This window comes from Schistosoma mansoni, chromosome W (genome assembly GCF_000237925.1).
Source record: "Schistosoma mansoni strain Puerto Rico chromosome W, complete genome".
In the NCBI taxonomy this organism is placed as follows: domain Eukaryota; kingdom Metazoa; phylum Platyhelminthes; class Trematoda; order Strigeidida; family Schistosomatidae; genus Schistosoma; species Schistosoma mansoni.
This window is the reverse complement of record NC_031502.1, coordinates 47,577,807-47,597,933: the sequence shown is the minus strand read 5'-3', so window position 1 is coordinate 47,597,933 and position 20,127 is coordinate 47,577,807. Positions and strand designations below refer to the sequence as shown.

General features: G+C 38.8%; 1 protein-coding gene across 1 annotated transcript; it reads right to left on the bottom strand.

Moving 5' to 3' along the window:
• Positions 1–1,556: 1,556 nt before the first annotated feature.
• On the bottom strand, positions 1,557–15,345 carry Smp_146440 (hypothetical protein). Its single transcript, XM_018789939.1, has 3 exons — positions 15,219–15,345; positions 7,409–7,696; positions 1,557–4,009 (listed from the first exon to the last, which is right to left on the bottom strand). Exons 2-3 carry the CDS (start codon positions 7,655–7,657, stop codon positions 1,883–1,885), a joined length of 2,376 nt encoding a protein of 791 aa, XP_018655332.1. The 5' UTR covers positions 7,658–7,696; positions 15,219–15,345; the 3' UTR covers positions 1,557–1,882.
• Positions 15,346–20,127: the final 4,782 nt, after the last annotated feature.

The following is a 20,127-nucleotide window of genomic DNA, read 5'->3' as shown; positions in this document are numbered from 1 at the left end:
TTAAAGCGATTTGGCTTACTCGCCATCTTCAATGCGTGTCATTTCTGCTTCTCGATCTTCAATTCGCTTCAGCCCTCTGATTTCCTGTCCAGATCAATGAATGTGCAAAATATATGTATTCGAAATCCATTCTCGTATTTGACTTATTTAACTCCGTTATTCCTCAACGCGGATTCAGTCATGTATTTATTGTAACATGTATATTCAGCGATTTTTTGTAACAAAATAAAGGCCTTCCCACCTACTACGATGACATGCGCTGCCAGTCTTCGTAGTATTTCAAAAGAATACCAGAGCGACCAAAGCAACACTAGATATTAGTCCACGAACTTATAGGCTACCACCCTGAGCCACATAAGTGGGGAGCAATGCTATAATTATAAATTACTATTTTACATATAGGTTAACATGGGGGCATACATCGTCTAATACTGTAACACGCCTACATGGGTTATTCTGGCTTTTGAGCAGACCAATTAATTCATATGTTTCGAGTCATTATCCGCATATATTTCGACCTTGTCAATTATTCGCTTATAACCTCGACTGTCCTTATATGAGCATACTTTTTGCTTACCACTTACTCTGATCATAACCCATTTTTAGCTTATTTTTTCTGCCTGAGTACAAACGGCGAGTCTTGCTTTATCAAATCGAGTTGAGACCCTTGCCTTCTACGTTTCGTTTCTCCCGTTGTCTATCTGCGGTAACGATTGCATGAAATATACATATCAAAAGCCCTTCTCGTGTTTCACTTATTCCGTTAATCACTAATGCGAATTAAGACAGTAAATATAAAAGAGAGCTGGTGGGATATCCATTTGGTTGTAATCATATCATACGATCAAATCGGAGTCAGGTAACGGAGTCACGATACGGAAACTGACCGTAGTAACACAGTTGCATTCATTATTTATCTTATAAGCTTTTAGTCTGATGCATACAACCACTGCCAGGGAAGTCCCACTCACTGTCTTCTCGCAGCTGGGGTGTTGTTTACAAAATTGAGAGGACGAAAAGCGAATGTCCAGCGCTTTAACCGGGTTGGTGGATATGGAGGGTCCAGTTAAGGGCGTTGGAAAATCCTGATTCCAAACCAATGGTGCATATGGACTCCACGATCCTAAGGAAACAAACCATGGGACTGCTTCTTCTTACGTTGCTCCACTGTCTTGCGGGCTAGACCTTCAAATCAAAGGCTCGAGGCGTGGCCCCCTAAGAAAACCATCTGCCTCAGGTTGAGGATCCGGGCAGTACCCCAACCCTCACACAGATCAAATGATTTGTGTAGCACATATCTATTTGGTGCCTCCTTATACTGATGTTTATGTGTTTAAATAAATAAATAGTGTCATTTTATTACTTTTCAATTTTTTAGTCAAGTTCCTTCCTATTAATTATATTTTCATATTTCGCTTAGTAATGAAATGGATATTATTATTACTTATACTCTACTTTTCCCTATCTTGCTAATTTAAGAGGTGCGGCAACTCTGATCAATACATACTTGTATTAGATACCCAACTGCTTGAAACCAACCGACTGAAAAATCATGTAAAGATAGGAAGTAGTATTAACTTAAATTCTTTGAAAAAAAATCATATCTGGCAATATGAAATTAGATAGAAAAAAAATGCAACCGGTATAGTGGTCAAATGTACTCATGAATATATAATAAATGGAGATTAGAAAAGTATGGAGTAAAAAATAGAGATATTCTTTCATTTGATAATATGGATACATCTGTTAATGATTTAAACACAAAAAAGAACGTATTTACTTTGTTAGAAATCAGTGTACTACTTGTTACACGTGAACAAGATTAGAATTTCTAAAATATTCTTAACAGCTTATGTTTCTAGATGATTTGTATGTCGTTGTTCTAGGTTTTTCTATAGGTTGAATGGAAATTACTTTGGAAATGATAACCTATTAGAGCACTATGCCCAACATTTTCAACTGAAGATTTATTATAAATCCTTTTATTACTCGTTCTGTTTTCTCTTTTTTCTCGACAGCCACGAGGACATATTACATTAAATGTTGAGTGACTCTGTTTACCAACTAGATTTGTATCGTTTCGATCAGATAGGTTAGGAATCGTAGGTACCGTTTTAGGGACATAATTGCTTTCTAATTCGTGGATGCTATAAAATGAATCTGAAGATGATGGAAGACTGATTTCAATCTTATCACAAAGATCAATAAAAGTTATTAAAGTATTTATCACTTTTGTTAGCCTAGATGTTGCATCGGGATTTCTTTCTTTAATAAGGAGAAGTTTCGGAAGCCATACTCTTAAGACTGAATAGCGTCTGCTAGAGGGCTCTAAAGAATCTAACTGAGTAGCTAAAAAATGTACCAGCTTTCCAGAGGGAAACAGTATCCAAGGCTGTGCAAAAGTGAAGTAATTTGACTGTTTATTCTCTGGTACAAGACAGTTGAGAGTTGTAATCACATCTTCAAGACTGTTAAAAGTTGACTGTATAGCATTAAAGCTGTGTACAACATCCGCTCTGTAACTAGTAGTTTTGCTACCCGAAATCAATAACTGATCGGGCATCGTGCTTAAATTATTATAAAATTCACACAATTCACTAATAGATGAGCCATCGTTGTATATATTTGCGATAGCACAGGAAGCTACAGCAAGTCCAACAGACGACCCACTAAACACAGAAGGGATCTCAATAGAAGTATTTTTTAATTGTTGAAACCAAAATGATAAAACAACTGCCAAACTGTAAAGGAAATTAGGGATTAAATTGTTTTCCGGTAGTTTGACAAAATTCAGATTATCTTTAATAACTTCATCTGTGCCAACTTTGCTGAAATCTAAAGGAATTTGTTTGACTGGGATTCGAAACATCACTAATTTATCATTTTGTCTCGTATATTCACTAACATCAGGATTTAATCCAACAAGTTTATTTTCCATACTTAAACTGCTTTCCAACGATACATAAATTTGATAATCTAATCTTCGAATTAAGAGAGATGTTTTATACACTGACAATGGACATTTTGGATCTTCAACTACGGTCTTGAGGAAAACACCTCGAGATGAATAGATAGATGGTTTTGGAAATACTGTTCCCTTCCTGAAATTATAAAGAAGACGAGGAGGCCACCCATTTGTGTAATCTTCATGCCATAAGTATGCTACATTGGTACCTTTTAGTGAATCAATCACATCCTCAACACTTCCATTGGATCTGAACGCCGATTTAATAGTTGAAGTATCATTAAAGTAACTTTCATCACTTAATAGACTCATAACATTTTTAGTTTCTTCGAGAGGGCAAACAAAACGAGAAATGCCATGTATCATATCGTTTATTATAGAAGTGCGCTGTTCAACTGGATAACAGTTAATAACATCTTCTAGCGGCTTAATTGAATTTGAATCGAACTGTGAAAACCACTCAAGGAGTACAGATAATCGACGTTGTGCGTATTTTATTGTTGAATTGTTTGTTTGTAATTTTTCTTGTAATTCTAATGGAAGTCTCACATTAGAAATAACATCTGTACCAAGTAACACAGCTAAAAAAGGCAAATGAAAATCTGAAGATTTCGCCAAAATTGAAAGTTTAGGAATAAATTTGTGAAACAGCATCGCTTTTTCACCATTATTTTTACTGGAGTCATTTAACAGACTCAAATTTAAATTGGCCAGACGAAGTGGAAGAAATGTCGGAATCAAATATGGTTGGGAAATTAAATTATTAAGAATATTTTGTCTCTTCGACATAAGTATATAATAATCAGATGATAAACCAATAACTGGACATTGTAAAATTATGGCAATAGCGGTACAAACAGTTGCAGGAAAAGATTTAACTCTAATGCACTTGAATCGGAATTCATTTAAAGCATACATAAATACTTTTCTGGCTGAAAGACTGAGTACTTTGGGGACTTTATCCGGTGCATTTAATTTTAAGGCCGTGATATGTTGTGACAACAGGTTAAATTCTCTCCTTTGTTTATACTTTAAGTGTTTGTTCTGTTAGTAAGAAATGAATAGCAAATAGAATTATTTATATGATTAAAAATAACTAGAATTTTTTTTATTTTATCAATAATCTTAAAACATCTCATTCTCGTTGAAAAGACCTTTTTACCCGTTGTCAGTTAAACATTATGTAGTACGATAAGACAGTAAGTATGTTTAAATAACAAGTAGACACAGTTTGAATTGATTCCTTATGATCAAGGAAATGCAACTTCCAATAATTTTCTCATGAAAAGATTAATTTTTCCGCCATACAATATAGAAAGTCTTTGAAATAACTTCACTTCATACAACACTAGCCGTAAGCCTTAGTTTAGCAACTATATAAGATATTTCAATTTATCTTTCAAGGACTAGTGTTTTTTCGTACTAATTAAGAGTTTGAATGTAAATTTATGCTGAAAGTGACTTTTTGTCACGAAGTTATATAAGCTGGAGAACTATTGAAAACGATAAAGCACTGATCAGCTTATTTTATCAATTCTGGGCATTCCTCAACAGTTACTATCTACGATCACACGATGCATAGAGCCGAATACCTCATGGTGGTTAGAATATCTTTAGACCACACAATAACAATGAAATGAATTCAGATTCCTAACTTTAGTCAATTTGAGATGTAATGCAACTGCAATCCAGTGCTGTCGGTCAATTACTGTCTCGTTTACGACAAGGTCCAACTTCACAAACCCCATCCATAAAGTACTTTTGATTAATTATCACTACTACGAGTATTATTATCGTTATTGCTTTTATTAATATAAGTTTTAAGATTACCACCTGCCTCTCACTACACACTACAATCCAAAATGATCGTAGCCCACTAATATGCATTGTCCATTACGAACTAAAAGTCAATTACTTATGAACAGATAACGGGTCTTTTTAAAATGACAATATTTAGCAGAAGATATCAAAAAATTATAGACTAAGAAGACATTATAAAACAAGTCTGAATCTAACTCACCCAATTTAGGAAGTGACATTGTATCATAAACCATAAAAACCAAAAGACTGTGAATAAAATGAATGACACCAAACGACTTGAATCTTCTAGATAGTTAGTTCTGTTTTCCGCTCTGAATAACAGATTCGTAGATGCTTCTAATGGCTTTGTCATTTTCATTCTAAATACTTACTTACTAACTCATGTTAACCCTCATGAAGGAGCTTAAGACGCCCACCAGCATTCTCCACCTCACTCTGTCCTGAACTCACATCTCCAGTTGTTTCCAGTTTCTATTCATTCTTTTCATATCTCCCTCCGATTCCCGACGCAATCTGTTCTCTGGTCTTCCTTTATTACTCTTCCCTTCACAATTCCGAGTTAAGGATTGCATCGTGATGCAGTTTGATGATTTCCGCAATGGATGTCCTATTCTCCTCCAGAGTCTTTTCCTAATTTTCACTTCAGATGAGGTTTCGTTTGTTTGCATTGAAGAGTGAGACTTCGGTGTTGACTGACAGTTGTTTGAGTTGCACATGTTCTTCGATTGTAGGGATGCTACCCTTGTTTTGCCGATACCTGCATTCACATTTGCATCAGATCCTCCTAGATTATCAATGACGCTGCCTAGATACGTGAAAGTTTCCACCTTCTCTACCAAGTGTGATTGGGTTGCTATTTACCGTGTTGTATTTGAGAATCCTGCTTTTTCTCTAGTGTATGTTGAGGTTTAAAGCTACAGAGGTTGGTACTACACTAGTTGTCTTCACCTGCACTTGTTGATTTGTATGAGATAAAAGAGCTCGGCCATCTTTTTGGGGCGATTCCGAAAATTTCTCGCAATAAACAAGAAAGACTCGGGAAACATTAAGAGGCATTTTATCCAATCAGCGTTTGACTAGAAGTTCTGCTAGAAACATCTCGAAAGTGAAAAGTCACATGTACGGTTTCTGACTGGCTGATTATTACACTGCTACTGTGTTTATTAGCATCCCAGAATTTTCGGGAAAACCAAAGGACTTTTAAAATACTATAAAAGCCCTGTATTTTCTGTACATAAATGAACCTTTGGAGTATAGTGCTTCTCACATATTTTGCGCCTTTTCTCTCGTGTTCAAGTCACTGTGTAGACTTAGCTTGGGGTTACGAGACTAGCTTAGGATCAGAGTATAGCGTTCAATTAGCAAGACTTATAACATCTGTAAAGTCCAAATTGTCCAGTCATATCCAAGCTGTTCATTGTATTCCATGCTTCACCTGAAATGTGGAGGTCCTCATAATCCAGTCGATTATCAGAAGAAAAAGAAAGGGAGAGTAGACAGTCTTGTCTGACACCGGTCCTCACTTGCAATGCATATTAGCTGTCCTCCATGCACGACTCCACAGTGTAGTCCGTCGTACGAACTTCGTGTGATGTCTACAATATTCTCAGGTACGCCGTAGTGTCGAATAAAGGTCTATAAAATTCTCCTGCTAAGAAAGATTTATCGGGAGAGACCAAAGAAGACTGATTTACAGTCAAGTTAATTCGGTTATATATATATAACCAATGGCCATTAATTTTAGAATTCTACCAACTGGCTAATCATCACTAAGCACGAAATTACTGTTAAATAACCAATACATGGAAAACTGATTGAGAGTCAAATAACTGATTACAATTGGAAATACACTGAAAGTTATTGAATAGAATTTACTCTAGTTCAACGAGAGTGCATTGAAATTGACTGAAAAAAAGCCTTACATAGACATACGAAATTAAGATTAGTTTCCTTCTTTATACACCGTATTTCGGGATATAACGAGCTCCCAATCATACATACTACGCTACCTTTAGGTATGAGATCGTTATACATAAATGTTCCAACTATGGACAGTTTTTTATATACCCAACCAAATCGGAGAGAGAAAATTGGAAGCCTCAAAAAATATATCATCTACTATTATTGTATTCTGACGAAATCTCTGAAATTTAGTGACTATGAAATTATGCTTATGATAAAAAAATTCACACTACTATTCCTATACAATTCTGAACTTATGGTTTGGATGATTGTTAATTAATATGATTACTTAATCCTAGGCTACATGGGAGTATCTGACGTTAATACCGGTTAAATTGCTGACGATATACAAAAGTGATCTTAAAAATATTTCTCCCGACTGGTGTTTCGAAGAAGTTACATGAGGATTGACCAAGATAGCTTGAAACTCCTGACTGTAATTTAGGAAAGGGGCAGTTGATGGGTTTTAGCAAAACAAACTTGTCAAGTACTTCAGTTTAGGAACACTACACAAATTAAACAAATAAGCGTATTAATCTTGAGATGTTTATCCAGAATGCTAGGGAATGATACGTCTTCACAGCATAAATAAAAGCAATTTGCAACGTGTTTGTAAGTGAGGATTAGGACTAATGTTAACTTTTGTGAAAAAGCCCTTACTTTCATGTCACAGCAACCCCTGAGAATGAAGTACGGCTCCACATTCGAGCATTGCAAATTCAAAAAGAACGAACGCACAGCCACGTAAAACGAAAGGTTCTCACCACCATACAGTCCTGTAGAAAACTTATCATGTAGAAAACCAACTAAGTCGTCAGTGTCCACAACAACTTTTGTATCTTTCAGAAAGAAAGGTTCCCATGAAGCGAAACTTTCTAAAAGAATTTTATCTAGGCCCAGTACGGTCATTGCCAATTTATAGGGGTTTTGAGCAGAACGATATATAATCTAAAAAAGATATTTAAAAAATTAAGTCTTCTGAGTAGAGCCTTGGCTTTATCAAAATACGATGACTTCGACAGTTGTAAAACTTCAGAAAATAAATGATATGCGAAAAGCATTGAAAAATAACTACTAAAATATTACTAGCACACACTAATAAAGATGATAGAAAGGGGATGGGAAAACCATACAGATTTACGTGACTTAATCCAAAAAGGAACTCCGTCTGTAGCTCTTGTAGAGTTACTGCCGGTCTCAAGCCCGGGTAAAAGGGGAGGATTGGGCATGGGGTTAGCGACCCGATCCCGTAGAAAACTAATTAGCTAAAAAACGCTAACCAGAAAAAATAATTCAAACCATTTAAACTCTGCCTTCCGAGTTCAAGAAAGAATTATGACGCCTCATGATGAAAGGCGAGTTTTTTGGAAGTCACGAGGCCGCTGTGGGATTTAATTTGTCTTACAGATATACTACTAAAACTGTAAACGCGATACTGGCGATCCCAGAGTCTATGTGAAAGCTATAGTCAGAACAAGGACAACTTGACTTTAAACTTTATCTGTTTCTGAACATAAAAACAATTAGATTAGTACAATAATTAAACAATTACAGTCATTAAGTGAAACGCACAAACATACCGACCAGTAATGCGTGTCTTATCAAAATGAATAAAAATTATGAGTCACATCAATATAATAGGATAATAATGTTTTTCAATTGGTAGGTCACATGCAACAGGGATAGTTTACAGACAAATCATACCAGATTAACGTGGTGGGAGCTTAAGCAACGATTTGATTGTTTATTTATGGACATAACTAACAGCCGATGCCACTTCTAACAACCAGAGTAACAATTTTTATAGGTACATGGAATGTCTGGACAATGTGAAAGACCGGGAAGATCAGTCAAATAGTAATGGAAATGAGGAGATGCAACTTGGTAGTATGCGGAATCAGCGAAACCCATTGGACCCAAGCTGGACACCAAAGGCTAGATATGGCATAGATGCTTCTGTACTCCGATCACGAAGAGGAAAACGCTCCACACATTCAGGGACTTGCTCTAATGCTGTCCAAAGAAGCACGAAATGCACTTGTATGATGTGAATCTCATGGATTCAAAATAATCAAAGTATCTTTCAAAACAAAGACGGAGGGAATCACTATGAATATAATCCAATGTTATGTATCCACCAATGATAGCAAGGACCACAATATAGGTCAGTTCTATAAGAGGCTGCAATCGATCACAGCGAAGTGCTCAAGAAAGGACCTCACTATCCTGATGGGAGATCTAAACACCGAAGTCGGAATGGATGACACCGGATATGAAGATATAATGGGACGACATGGACTGGGAGAGAGAAACGGAAATGAGGGGAGATTCGTAAATCTATGTGCATTCAACAAATTGGTTATAGGAAGCACAATATTTCCACACAAACGCATACACAAAGCTACATGGATCTCACCGGACCACACCACAGAGAACCAGATAGATCATATTTGCATCAGTAAAAAGTTAAGAATGTTAATGAAAGACGTGAGAACCAGTAGAGGAGCTGACATAGCTTCAGATCACCACCAAAGGTTGGTTGGCGAGATGCAACTGAAACTAAACAAACACTGGACAACTGGACAAACAGCATTACAAAGGTTCAATACAGCCTTCCTTCGAGATACTAACAAACTCAACGAATTCAAGATAACTCTCAATAACAGGTTCCAAGCTTCACAGGTTCTACTAAAAGAACAAGAAACTACGATGGAGGACAACTGGAAAGGGATCAAAGAAACACTAACTTCAACATGTCAGGAGGTTCTGGACTGCAAGAAATTATCATCATAAGGAATGGATATCTATGGGAACCCTAGACAAGATTCAAGAAAGGAAGAACAAAAAGACAGCAATTAACAACAGTCGAACACGAGCAGAGAAAGTCAAGGCACAAGCAGAGTACACAGAAGCAAACAAGCAAGTGGCGAAGAGCATTAGAACTGGCAAGCAAAAATACGTAGTAAACCGGAGAAACCGTTCAAGGACAAAGAAGGAAAGACAATCACGGAGATTCAAGAACAGGGAAGAAGATGGGCAGAATTCTTCGAGCAACTGTTGAATAGACTAGCCCCATTGAATCCACCGGACATGGAATCAGCACACACAGACCCACCTATAGATGTCACTTCACCAACGATGGAAGAAATCAAGATGGCCATCAGACAAGTGAAGAATGGGGAAGCAGCAGGAACTGACAATATACCAGCTGAAGCACTGAAGTCAGACATTGAAGTAACTGCAAACATGCTTCACTTTCTATTCAAGAAGATTTGGAAGAATAACAAGTGCCATTGACAGATTGGAAAGAAGGACACCTCATCAAGATACCAAAGAAAGGAGATCTGAGCAAATGTGAGAATTACAGAAGCATCAGTTTGTTATCAGTACCAGGAAAACTTTTCAACAGAGTGTTGCTCAACCGGATGAAAGATTCAGTAGACGTCTGACTTCGAAATCAACAGTCTGGATTCCGTAAGGATCGGTCGTGCACAGATCAAATTGTGACACTACGCATCATCGTTGAACAATCAATTGAGTGGAATTCGTCACTATAAATCAACTTCATTGACTATGAAAAGGCGTTTGACAGTGTCAATAGGAGAACATTATGGAAACTTCTTTGACACCATGGAGTTCCTCAGAAGATTGTCCACATTATCTAGAATTCATACGACGTACTACAGTGCAAAGTCGTGCATGAAGGACAGCTGACGGATGCATTTCCAGTAAGGACCGGAGTCAGACAAGGCTGTCTACTCCCCCCATTCCTCTTCCTTCTGGTGATCGACTGGATTATGAAGAACCCGAAATCTGACGGGAAGCACAGAATAAAATGGACATCTCAGAATCTATTAGACGATTTGGACTTCACAGATGACCTAGCCCTCCTATCTCGTACACACGAACAAATACAGACGAAGACAACAGATGTAGCTGCAGTCTTTGCATGAATAGGCCTCAACATACACAAATGAAAAAGCAAGATTCTCAAATACAACATGGAGAACACCAACCCAGTAACACTTTATGGAGAAACTCTGGAAGATGTGAAAACATTCACGTACCTGGGAAGCATCATTGATAAACAAGGAGGATCTGATGCAGATGTGAAGGCGAAGATTGGCAAAGCAAGGACCGCATTTCTACAATTGAAGAACATATAGAACTCAAAACAACTATCAACTAACTTCAAAGTGAGGATCTTCAATACGAACATCAAGACAGTTAGTCCTACTGTATGGAGCTGAAACGTGGAGAAGTACTACAACCATCGTCAAGAAGGTACAAGTACTTATAAACAGTTGTCTACGCAAAATACTCAACATTCACTGGCCGGATACTATCAGTAACAACCTACCATAAGAAAGGACAAACCGGCTTCCAGCTGAAGAGGGAATTAGGAAAAGACGTTGGAAATGGATCGGACATACATTGAGGAAATCACCAAACTGCATTACGAGGCAAGCCCTAACTTGGAATCCGGAAGGGAAACAGAAAAGAGGAAGGTCAAAGAGCACGTTACGCCGAGAAATAGAAGATATGAAAAAAATGAATAAAAACTGGAAAGAACTGGAAAGGATTGCCCATGACAGAGTTGGATGGAGAAAACTGGTGTGAGGTCTATGCTCCTTCACGGGGGGTGACGCGTAAACAATCCAAATGCTCTGACACAGCCACGCCTATATAGCCTCCGCCAGGGGAGTCCTACTCTGTCTTCTCGTAGCGGGGGTGTTGTTTACGAAATTGAGAGGACGAAAAGCGAATGTACAGTGTTTTAACCGGGTCGGTGTACACGGAAGGTCCACCTAGAGGAGTTGGAAAACCCTAATTCCAAGCCAATGGTGCACACAGGCTCCAGTATCCTGAGGGAAAAAATGGCGTTCTCCCGTCATTTCAGGCTACATCTGTATCATAAGTGATAGAGTTAAAAGTCGCAAGGGAGGAGGCATAATATTATATGTTAGGGACCACTTCCGCATACACTCGATCATATCGAAGGCGCATATAAGTGGTACGTGTGAGGTAGCATTTTGAACAATTAGGTCTAGAAACGAGTTAGTGACTATAGGAGGAATATATCGTAATCCGTGTTGTCTTGCTGACGATTTTATCCTAAGACACATCTGTTCTTGGAGTAAGGCAGAATGTTGTCTCATCGTTGGAGACTTCAACGCACCCCATATCAACTGGATAGAGCTCACAGCTCCAGGTAGGGGTCTCGATAGCTTCCTTCTATCATCAATTATTCAATGTGCACTTGTACAATGTATCGTAAAGCTGACACATATTGACTTGGAACATAATCCGTCATTGATAGACCTTGTCCTCACACACCACTGTGAAAATGTCGTCGACATTCAACACCTTCCCCCACTGGTGAATATTGATCATGTAACACTTTCCTTTAAGTTCCGGATACATGGTATAGAATTTGCATCTGCTCCACCCCGTTCTAATATCTGGAGAGCTAATTTTCCGGCAATCAGGGACTATGGTATCTCGATTGACTGGTCGGTCGATGCTGATGGATCGACTGAGGATGCATGGAATAGGTTTAAGTCTACGTTCGAATCCGTAACTCAACCGTTTATCCCATGGTTAGCATGTAAGCTATCACATTGCCCTCCATGGATTAATAAGGGAACCCGGAAGCTGTTGAAGCGTAGGAAACACTTCTGGGACTTATTCTTGTCAACAGGTCAGGCATCATTTAAGTGAGAATATAAAAAAACCCGGAATATATGTAAAAAGACCATAGCTAAATCCCGTACTGCTTACGAACGACAGTTGGCATACGATAGCTGAACCTGTCCGAAGCGACTGTTTTCGTACGTTAAAAGGCGGACAAAACGTAGTGATGGTATCCCCGCCTTACTGTTAAACGAAAATTCAGATTGACTAGCTGAATCTGATCTAGCGAAAGCTGAGACATTTGCAAACTATTTCAGTGAAGTCTACTCCACGTGTAGTGTTACAACTACTTGTCCCATTGACAACGAGATACCAGCCATAGGACCTATACACGTGACCGAGGATATTGTTCTTCCTTTGATAACTAACCTCAAACCTTGTAAGATACCGGGCCCCGATGGGTTACATCCACGTTTGCTGTCATCGCTTGCGGACATTAACTCAAGACCGCTCGCGATGCTTTTCAACATGTCCCTTTCACGCACTCAACTACCTAGAGACTGGAAAGACGCCATAGTTAGTCCTATATTTAAGGATGGTCAGAGACGGATCGTATCTAACTACCGGCCTGTTAGCCTGACCAGCATAGTAGTTAAGTTACTTGAAAAATCAATTCGGGCTAAGCTACTGAGTCACATAGATCCGTACAATCTGTTAACTCCCGAGCAACATGGGTTTCGTAACAAGCATTCATGCTTAACTAACTTACTCATTGCGAGAGAGGATTGGACAGCTGCCCTAGACAACGGCCTGTCTGTCGACGTGATATTCATAGATTTTAGCAAAGCGTTTGATAAGGTTTCACTTTTAGGTCGTATGCAGAAGCTCTCGAGCTTTGGAATAACATGTGCTATACAGGAATGGATAGGAAGCTTCTTATGTGACCGCAGACAGAGAGTAAGGGTCAATGGAACGCTATCCGAATGGAAACCGGTCGAAAGTGGTGTACCCCAAGGCACCACCTTAGGCCCTTTACTTTTCCTTCTGTATATTAATGAAATATCTTTATTACTTAAGTCGTCGACATTATTGTTTGCGGATGATGTTAAAATCTGGAGAACAATAAGAAATGAGACTGATCGTTGTTATCTGTAAGCAGATTTAGACGAATTAGTTAGGTGGGCTCATGATTGGGGCTTGGAAGTTAATTCCAGGAAGAGCGTGTTCATGCACATCGGGCACGATAATAGTTACCACTATACCATTAATGGTACATCTCTTCCACGCGTTCAAGAGCACAAAGACTTAGGAGTAATAATAAGTCATGACTTGAAAACTACTACGCACTGCAATGCGGCTGCTTCCAAAGGTTATCGTGCGCTATGGTCGCTTCGCAGAGCATTTAAATGCCTTGACGAGGATATGTTTCGAATTTTATATCCCACCTATGTAAGGCCACACTTAGAATACTGTATCCAAGCAGCTAGCCCATGTCTGATAAAGGATACTAAATCGCTTGAACATGTCCAGCGTGTGGGGACAAAATTAGTGAAGGGTCTTTCTAAACTCCCTTACAATGAACGTTTGAAACGTCTAAAGATTTTCCCCTTATCTTATCGTAGGACACGAGGTGACCTTATACTGGCATTTCGTATCTTTAATTATGATTTGGGTGTTAATATGTCTTATCTTTTTGCTCCCTCTAGTACTAATAATCTCCGAGGTCATAGCAAGAAGGTTCTGAAACCGCGATCTAATAAACTAAAGGTAGGGTCCTGTTTTTCTCATCAAGTGGTCAATGACTGGAACGCATTACCAGAACAAGTGGTATCAGCACCATCAGTGAACATTTTCAAGGAGCTAGACCTTCACTGGAGGGAAATCTGTCAGGATTAACACAGGTTCATCAACCTACTATCCTTATTACTGAAGACTGAAGAAGAAACAGAGAACACCTGACCATAGTTTTTTAAATTGCTTAGTGATAAATTTGTACCTGATATACCCTCACCATTTTTGTATTTTAAAACAGAGAATTCACGAGGACACTGAGAAAGTTCACAAGCCCACAATAAATTGCTTGTCAGATGACTATCGACTTTCCCATCGAACCATCATCCAATGGAATTCATTAACTCAACACGTGACTCCAGCTCCATCTGTCAACGCTTCTAAAAGAAAGTTGGATCAACTGAGAGACCATAATTGCCAGACTAACCCAGGCCATCTAGCTTCTTGTTCTTTCCAAAGTGGAACTTTAGCTTCACTAGATTGAAGCAGAAGCAGATTCAGAAAAATCCTATGCAGTAATATGGATGAGTCAATCTGGAAGGACTAGCATAGGTCAAACGACCAAATATCACTTTAATTGAGACAAGGTTAAGGCAGTGAAAAATAGAACGAATAAGCTTTTTATTGGTCTCTATAATGTTATGTGATGTTTGAAACAATAAAAACACAATTGCCTTAAGGTGTGAATCTCTATTACTTATTATTTTCTTCAATCCGATCATCAAACTAACGAATCAAGTCACTTTAGACATATGCTTAAGTGAAACTTTGACGATAGAATGATAATGTTATGTCATGACCAGCTGATGATTCAAAACCAACATATTTCTACATACAAACCAGATCCCATTAGGCATTCCTAACACAAGATCTAGCTAATAGTGTCGTAGTTCTCGATTTTTTGTATAACCGATTGATACATAGTGTTGACAGGTATATACGCCATAGAAATTGAAGTTGAATTGTGAAAATCTACTCCACAAACAATTTCTAATGATTATAATAAGTACCCCAAAAATGTATAAGAAGCACGGAAACGCCTTACCTCTCTGAAATGATATCAGTCTTCAGTCTTCAGTCTTCAGTAATAAGGATAGAAGGTCTAGTGACCTATTTTAATCCTTGCAGTTTGTTACACTGTGGAGGTCCAATCTCGTCTTGAATATATCAACAGAAGGTGCTGATATTACGTGTTCTGGTAGAGAATTCCAGTAATTCACTACTCGGTGCGAGAAACGAAACTCCAGACGTAGACGATTTGATCTCGGTTTTTGGACTTTCTTTGAATGTCCTCTCAAATGCTCAGCCCTAGACGGGAGGAAAAGATAGGACATGTTAGTACCAAGGTCATCGTTCAGGATTCGATATGCCAATATTAGATCACCCCGTATTCGCCGGTAAGATAACGGAAATAAGTTGAGGTGTCTCAGTCTGTCTTCATAAGATAGGCTAGATAAGCCTTTTACCATTTTTGTCCCGCGGCGTTGGACTCGTTCCAACATATCCGCCTCATATTTGAAACAAGGACTCGCTGCTTGAATCCCATATTCCAAATGTGGCCGTACGAAAGTTGGGTATAATAATCTAAACATTTCCCCATCCAGATACCGGAAAGATCTACGAATAGACCATAATGCCCTATAGCCTTTTGCAGCAGCAGCCTTACAGTGACTGGTTGTTTTGAGATCATTACTTAGTATGACTCCTAAATCTTTATAGTTTCTTACTTTGGGCAACACTAGTCCACATAATGTGTAGTGATACGAATCATCATAGTTATTTAATTGCATCACAACACTTTTATTAGGGTTTACTTCTAGTGACCACCCATTCATCCATGCAACTAGTGAGTTAAGATCTTCCTGTAAAACTATTCTGTCTGACATACTATATATGGGTCTCCAAATCTTAATGTCATCGGCGAATAGTAGGACGGATGACTTAGCTATAGCTGGTAATTCATTTATATAAGTAAAAAGAGAAGAGGACCTAAAATCGTGCCTTGGGGGACGCCACTTTTTACTGGTTCCCACGATGAGAGAGCCCCATTTACTCTTACCCTTTGTCTCCTTTCATGAAGAAAGTCACTTATCCAGTCTATGACTGCATAATGGATTCCAAAACTTTCTAGTTTCAATTTAAGACCAGAATGGGAAACCTTATCAAAGGCTTTACTTAGATCTATGAAAATGACATCTACAGGAATATTGCGATCTTTTGCCTCAGCCCAATCTTCTCTTGCAATGAGAAGATTTGTCAAACATGATAGACCTTTTCGAAAACCATGTTGTTCCTTTGACAAAAGATCATGTCTTTCCACGTAGTTTATAACAGCCACCCGAATAATTTTTTCCATTAGTTTTACAACTGCACTAGTTAAGCTGACGGGTCGATAGTTACTAACTAAATCCCTACCCCCAGTCTTATACACCGGACTGATTATTGCGTCCTTCCAGTCTCTGGGCAATCTGGACTGCCGTAGGGACATATCGAACAGCATCGCTAAGGGTTCAGCAATAACATCTGAGAGGGCTTTCATAATCCGAGGATGAATATCATCAGGACCACTAGACTTATCAGGTTTGAGATGCTGGAGTAGGCTTAAAACAGTTTCTTTCTTAATAACTACAGGGTCCATCAACAAGTCGCCACAATCACAATGAATAGGTGATCGTTCCTCATTATTGGAAGAAAAAACTTTACTGAAATATTCCGAAAAAGCTTCCGCTTTTTCGGTATCATTTCTTGCCAAACTTAACGGATTTTCTTGTATCAAAAGTGGTGGTATTCCATCACTTCTCTGAGTTCGCCTCTTTATATACGAGAATAACCGTTTTGGACTATGTTTGCAATCCCTAACCAATTGTTTTTCGTATGACCGTCTAGTTCTACTAATTAACGCTTTACAATTATTTCTAATCTTACGATAACTAGATCTGTACTGTTCTAAGCCAGTAGAGATGAACATGTTCCAGTGTTTTTTTCTACACCTAAGGAGTTTCTTAACTTCTTTATTTATCCACGGTGGACTATTGTTCGGTCTACGTGGCACCAAGTATGGTATGAACGGGGACGTGACTGCACTAAACTTGCCTTTAAATACAGACCACGCCTCATCAACTGATGAGCTAGTATCTACTGACCAATCTATCTTAGTAGCACAATCCTGAATTTCTGGTATGTTAGCTCTCCATATGTTTGGGCGAGGCTTAATCTGATCGTATATCATATCGCTAGCTCTAAACGTGAATGATAAAACAGCGTGATCGCTATTTACTAACGGGGGAAGAATATTTAGGTTGGCAATATCCTCAGTCTCATGAGTAATTACCAAGTCCAACAGAGAAGAACCTTGGTTTACACCAAAACGTGTAGGTTTGGATACATGTTGTACTAGTGCATGTTCCATTACTGTTTCCAAGAGCCTGCTATCAAATGAGTTTATAGAGCATTTCGTGGTCATCTCAGTCCAACTAATGTCAGGTGCATTAAAGTCTCCTAATATCAAGCATCTGTTATTTGCACTCCATAGCCGAATGTGCTCTAAAATAAAGTCATCAGCTAAGCAGATTGGGCTGCGATAGATGACACCGAGTGCAAATGTACAACATCCGACAGTGAGTTCACAGCTAATGGCTTCACTAGTTCCACTATCATGGGATTCGCAAACGGAGGAGCGGATATTTATACTATTGGCTATGTATAGAAGGACGCCACCTCCTTTCCTGCATCTATGTCTATCACTTCTTAAACAATGATATCCGGATAATTCTGGGGTGATATCGAAGTCATGGACTAACCAAGTTTCCGTCACAGCTACAATGAGTGGCCTTAATTTGTCCACCAGTGTTCCTAGCTCGTAGAATTTATGTTTTAGACTACGGGCATTGGCATATAAAACTCCTAGGGGGAACGACCTATCCACACAGGCCTTGGTAGCATTCGCTTCCAAGACCTGACTATTCGAAAACCCACCAATCGGAGATTTTCTTCACCGTTTTGTCGACGGGTTTCTAGTTCAGCTAGTGCCGTCTTCCTTTTTATTCTATCTTCAAGAGATACATCCGGTCGCATTCGAATGTCAGAGTTGTCGTGACTTCGAGCGTTACTTAACAGAAGATTACGTTGTTTCTCCGACCCTAAGATTACCTTAAGGAGTCTACACGGTCGGGGTAGAACACTGTCATCGGCTCTTTTACCTATTCTAACTAATTTTTTGACCTGAACACCTTTAGTGTTATCTGGTAATATGCTACGGATATATTCTCCGAGCCTCTCTAAGTCATGGGTGTGTCTAACCTTAGGATCTGGATCGTTAGACTCTGGCAATTTACTCACAATAATATTCGATGATATTAAATTCCTCTCAGTCGCACTAGGATGATGATCTGCCGTTCTATCAGAGTGCGATAATGCATTGAGTGACTCAGACTGTGAGTTCCTCAATGGCTTGTCAACCAAGTGTGCTTTATCATTAGCTTTTTTTCCTTTCCTTTTCCTCTTTACTGCGGTCCATTTTTGGTCATTCAGGACAGCTGCATTGGGACTATTGGGGACGGTGACGGTTTTATCCGGGTCCTCAATTTCTACTAAAGATACATGATTACTCATGTCAATACCATGTGGTGATTTACTCCTCGTTGGTTGTAACGGAAGTTTCACTTCGTCATTAATTAGAGTAGGTTGTTCAGCGCGTTTTGTAACAGCACTTACAACACTGACACAGTCTTCACTGTCAGTGCTTGCGTTACTAGCGCACCCATTATCTTTCTTTTTACAGGCTAGAGCCAATAGGCTCATAGCCTCTTGAATTAATGTCGTCTTGTTAGTACAGCAGAACATACAAAGCCAGTGCGAGTTAGGCTTAGAACATCTTTTGTATGCAGCTGGACTGAGACGGGTACACATCTTGTGGTACCATTTTTTGCATTCATCGCACTGCATCCCTTCATCTACGGGGAATAAACAGTTCGGCTGTCCACATTTGAATGAACTACCAACCATTGTAATCAGATTAGGTTTAAAAACAATATGATCACAATAATAGCACAAGCGTCAGAGTATATGCAAAAGAAGGAACCAAGAGACAAAGTTTTCAATAAAATTTCAAACCTTAACTAGATTGATTTAAGTTAAAGTAGACCAAGAATGCTTTTGATACAGCAAATACACAAAAGCAACGATAATCACAACAAGTATGAAAGTCACTGCCCTTTTTGAAACGCGCGGTGGGGGTTGCAAGCATTTAAAGGTCAAACAGTCGGGAAACGATTAGTGCATCAGATTCAACTTTGTGTATTAAGGACAGAAGGTATACGGCCTGTTTTAGTCGTTTTCTAGTAAAATTCTGAGAGTATCTAGTCTTCTCGTGAATAAATCAGTTGAAAGAGTGACAGGTTCCATAGATTGTTGACTCGCTGTGAAAAGTTGTATACCTCGAGTATATTTTTCGTCCTTGGTTTTTGTACTTGCCTTGTATGCCTTCTGAGTTATCCTGGTCTGGTAGGAAAACGCAGAGGATACATCACTTTGAAAGTTAGGCAGGTAATATAAAGTAAAGAGGTTTAGCTTCTCAAGCCGCTCCTTGTATGGTCAACCCCAGGGTTCTAGAATTGCACGGGTAGCTGCCCTCCGTACTGCTTCTACTATTCACCTTCTAAACAGGGGCTTTCAGCCCGGATTCATTTTTAAGTGGCCTTATACCTGACTCCAGTTCGATCGTATGAATGATTTGTAGTGACCGGCCAGTCTCGATAAGAACACGATCGGAATAACAGAAACAATTATTATTATTGTAACCAATTGTACCAGAGATTGTTTTACTGTATTTGTTTAACTGTATCAGCTTCACTTCTTGTTCCGCTATCCGCCTTGTTTGGTTCGAGCTTGCTCACGCACTGCTTATTCGCTTGTACTCTTTGGCACGTCTCGGTATTATTTCGATACCACGAGAT

What these genes read in the sequence shown, in the direction of transcription:
- Smp_146440 (XM_018789939.1), bottom strand. Translation starts at nt 7,657, where the DNA reads ATGACCGTACTGGGCCTAGATAAAATTCTTTTAGAAAGTTTCGCTTCA. An exon ending in GGGGTTGCTGTGACATGAAA is followed by an intron (nt 4,010 to 7,408) that starts GTAAGGGCTTTT and finishes TCTTACTAACAG; the next exon opens with AACAAACACTTAAAGTATAA.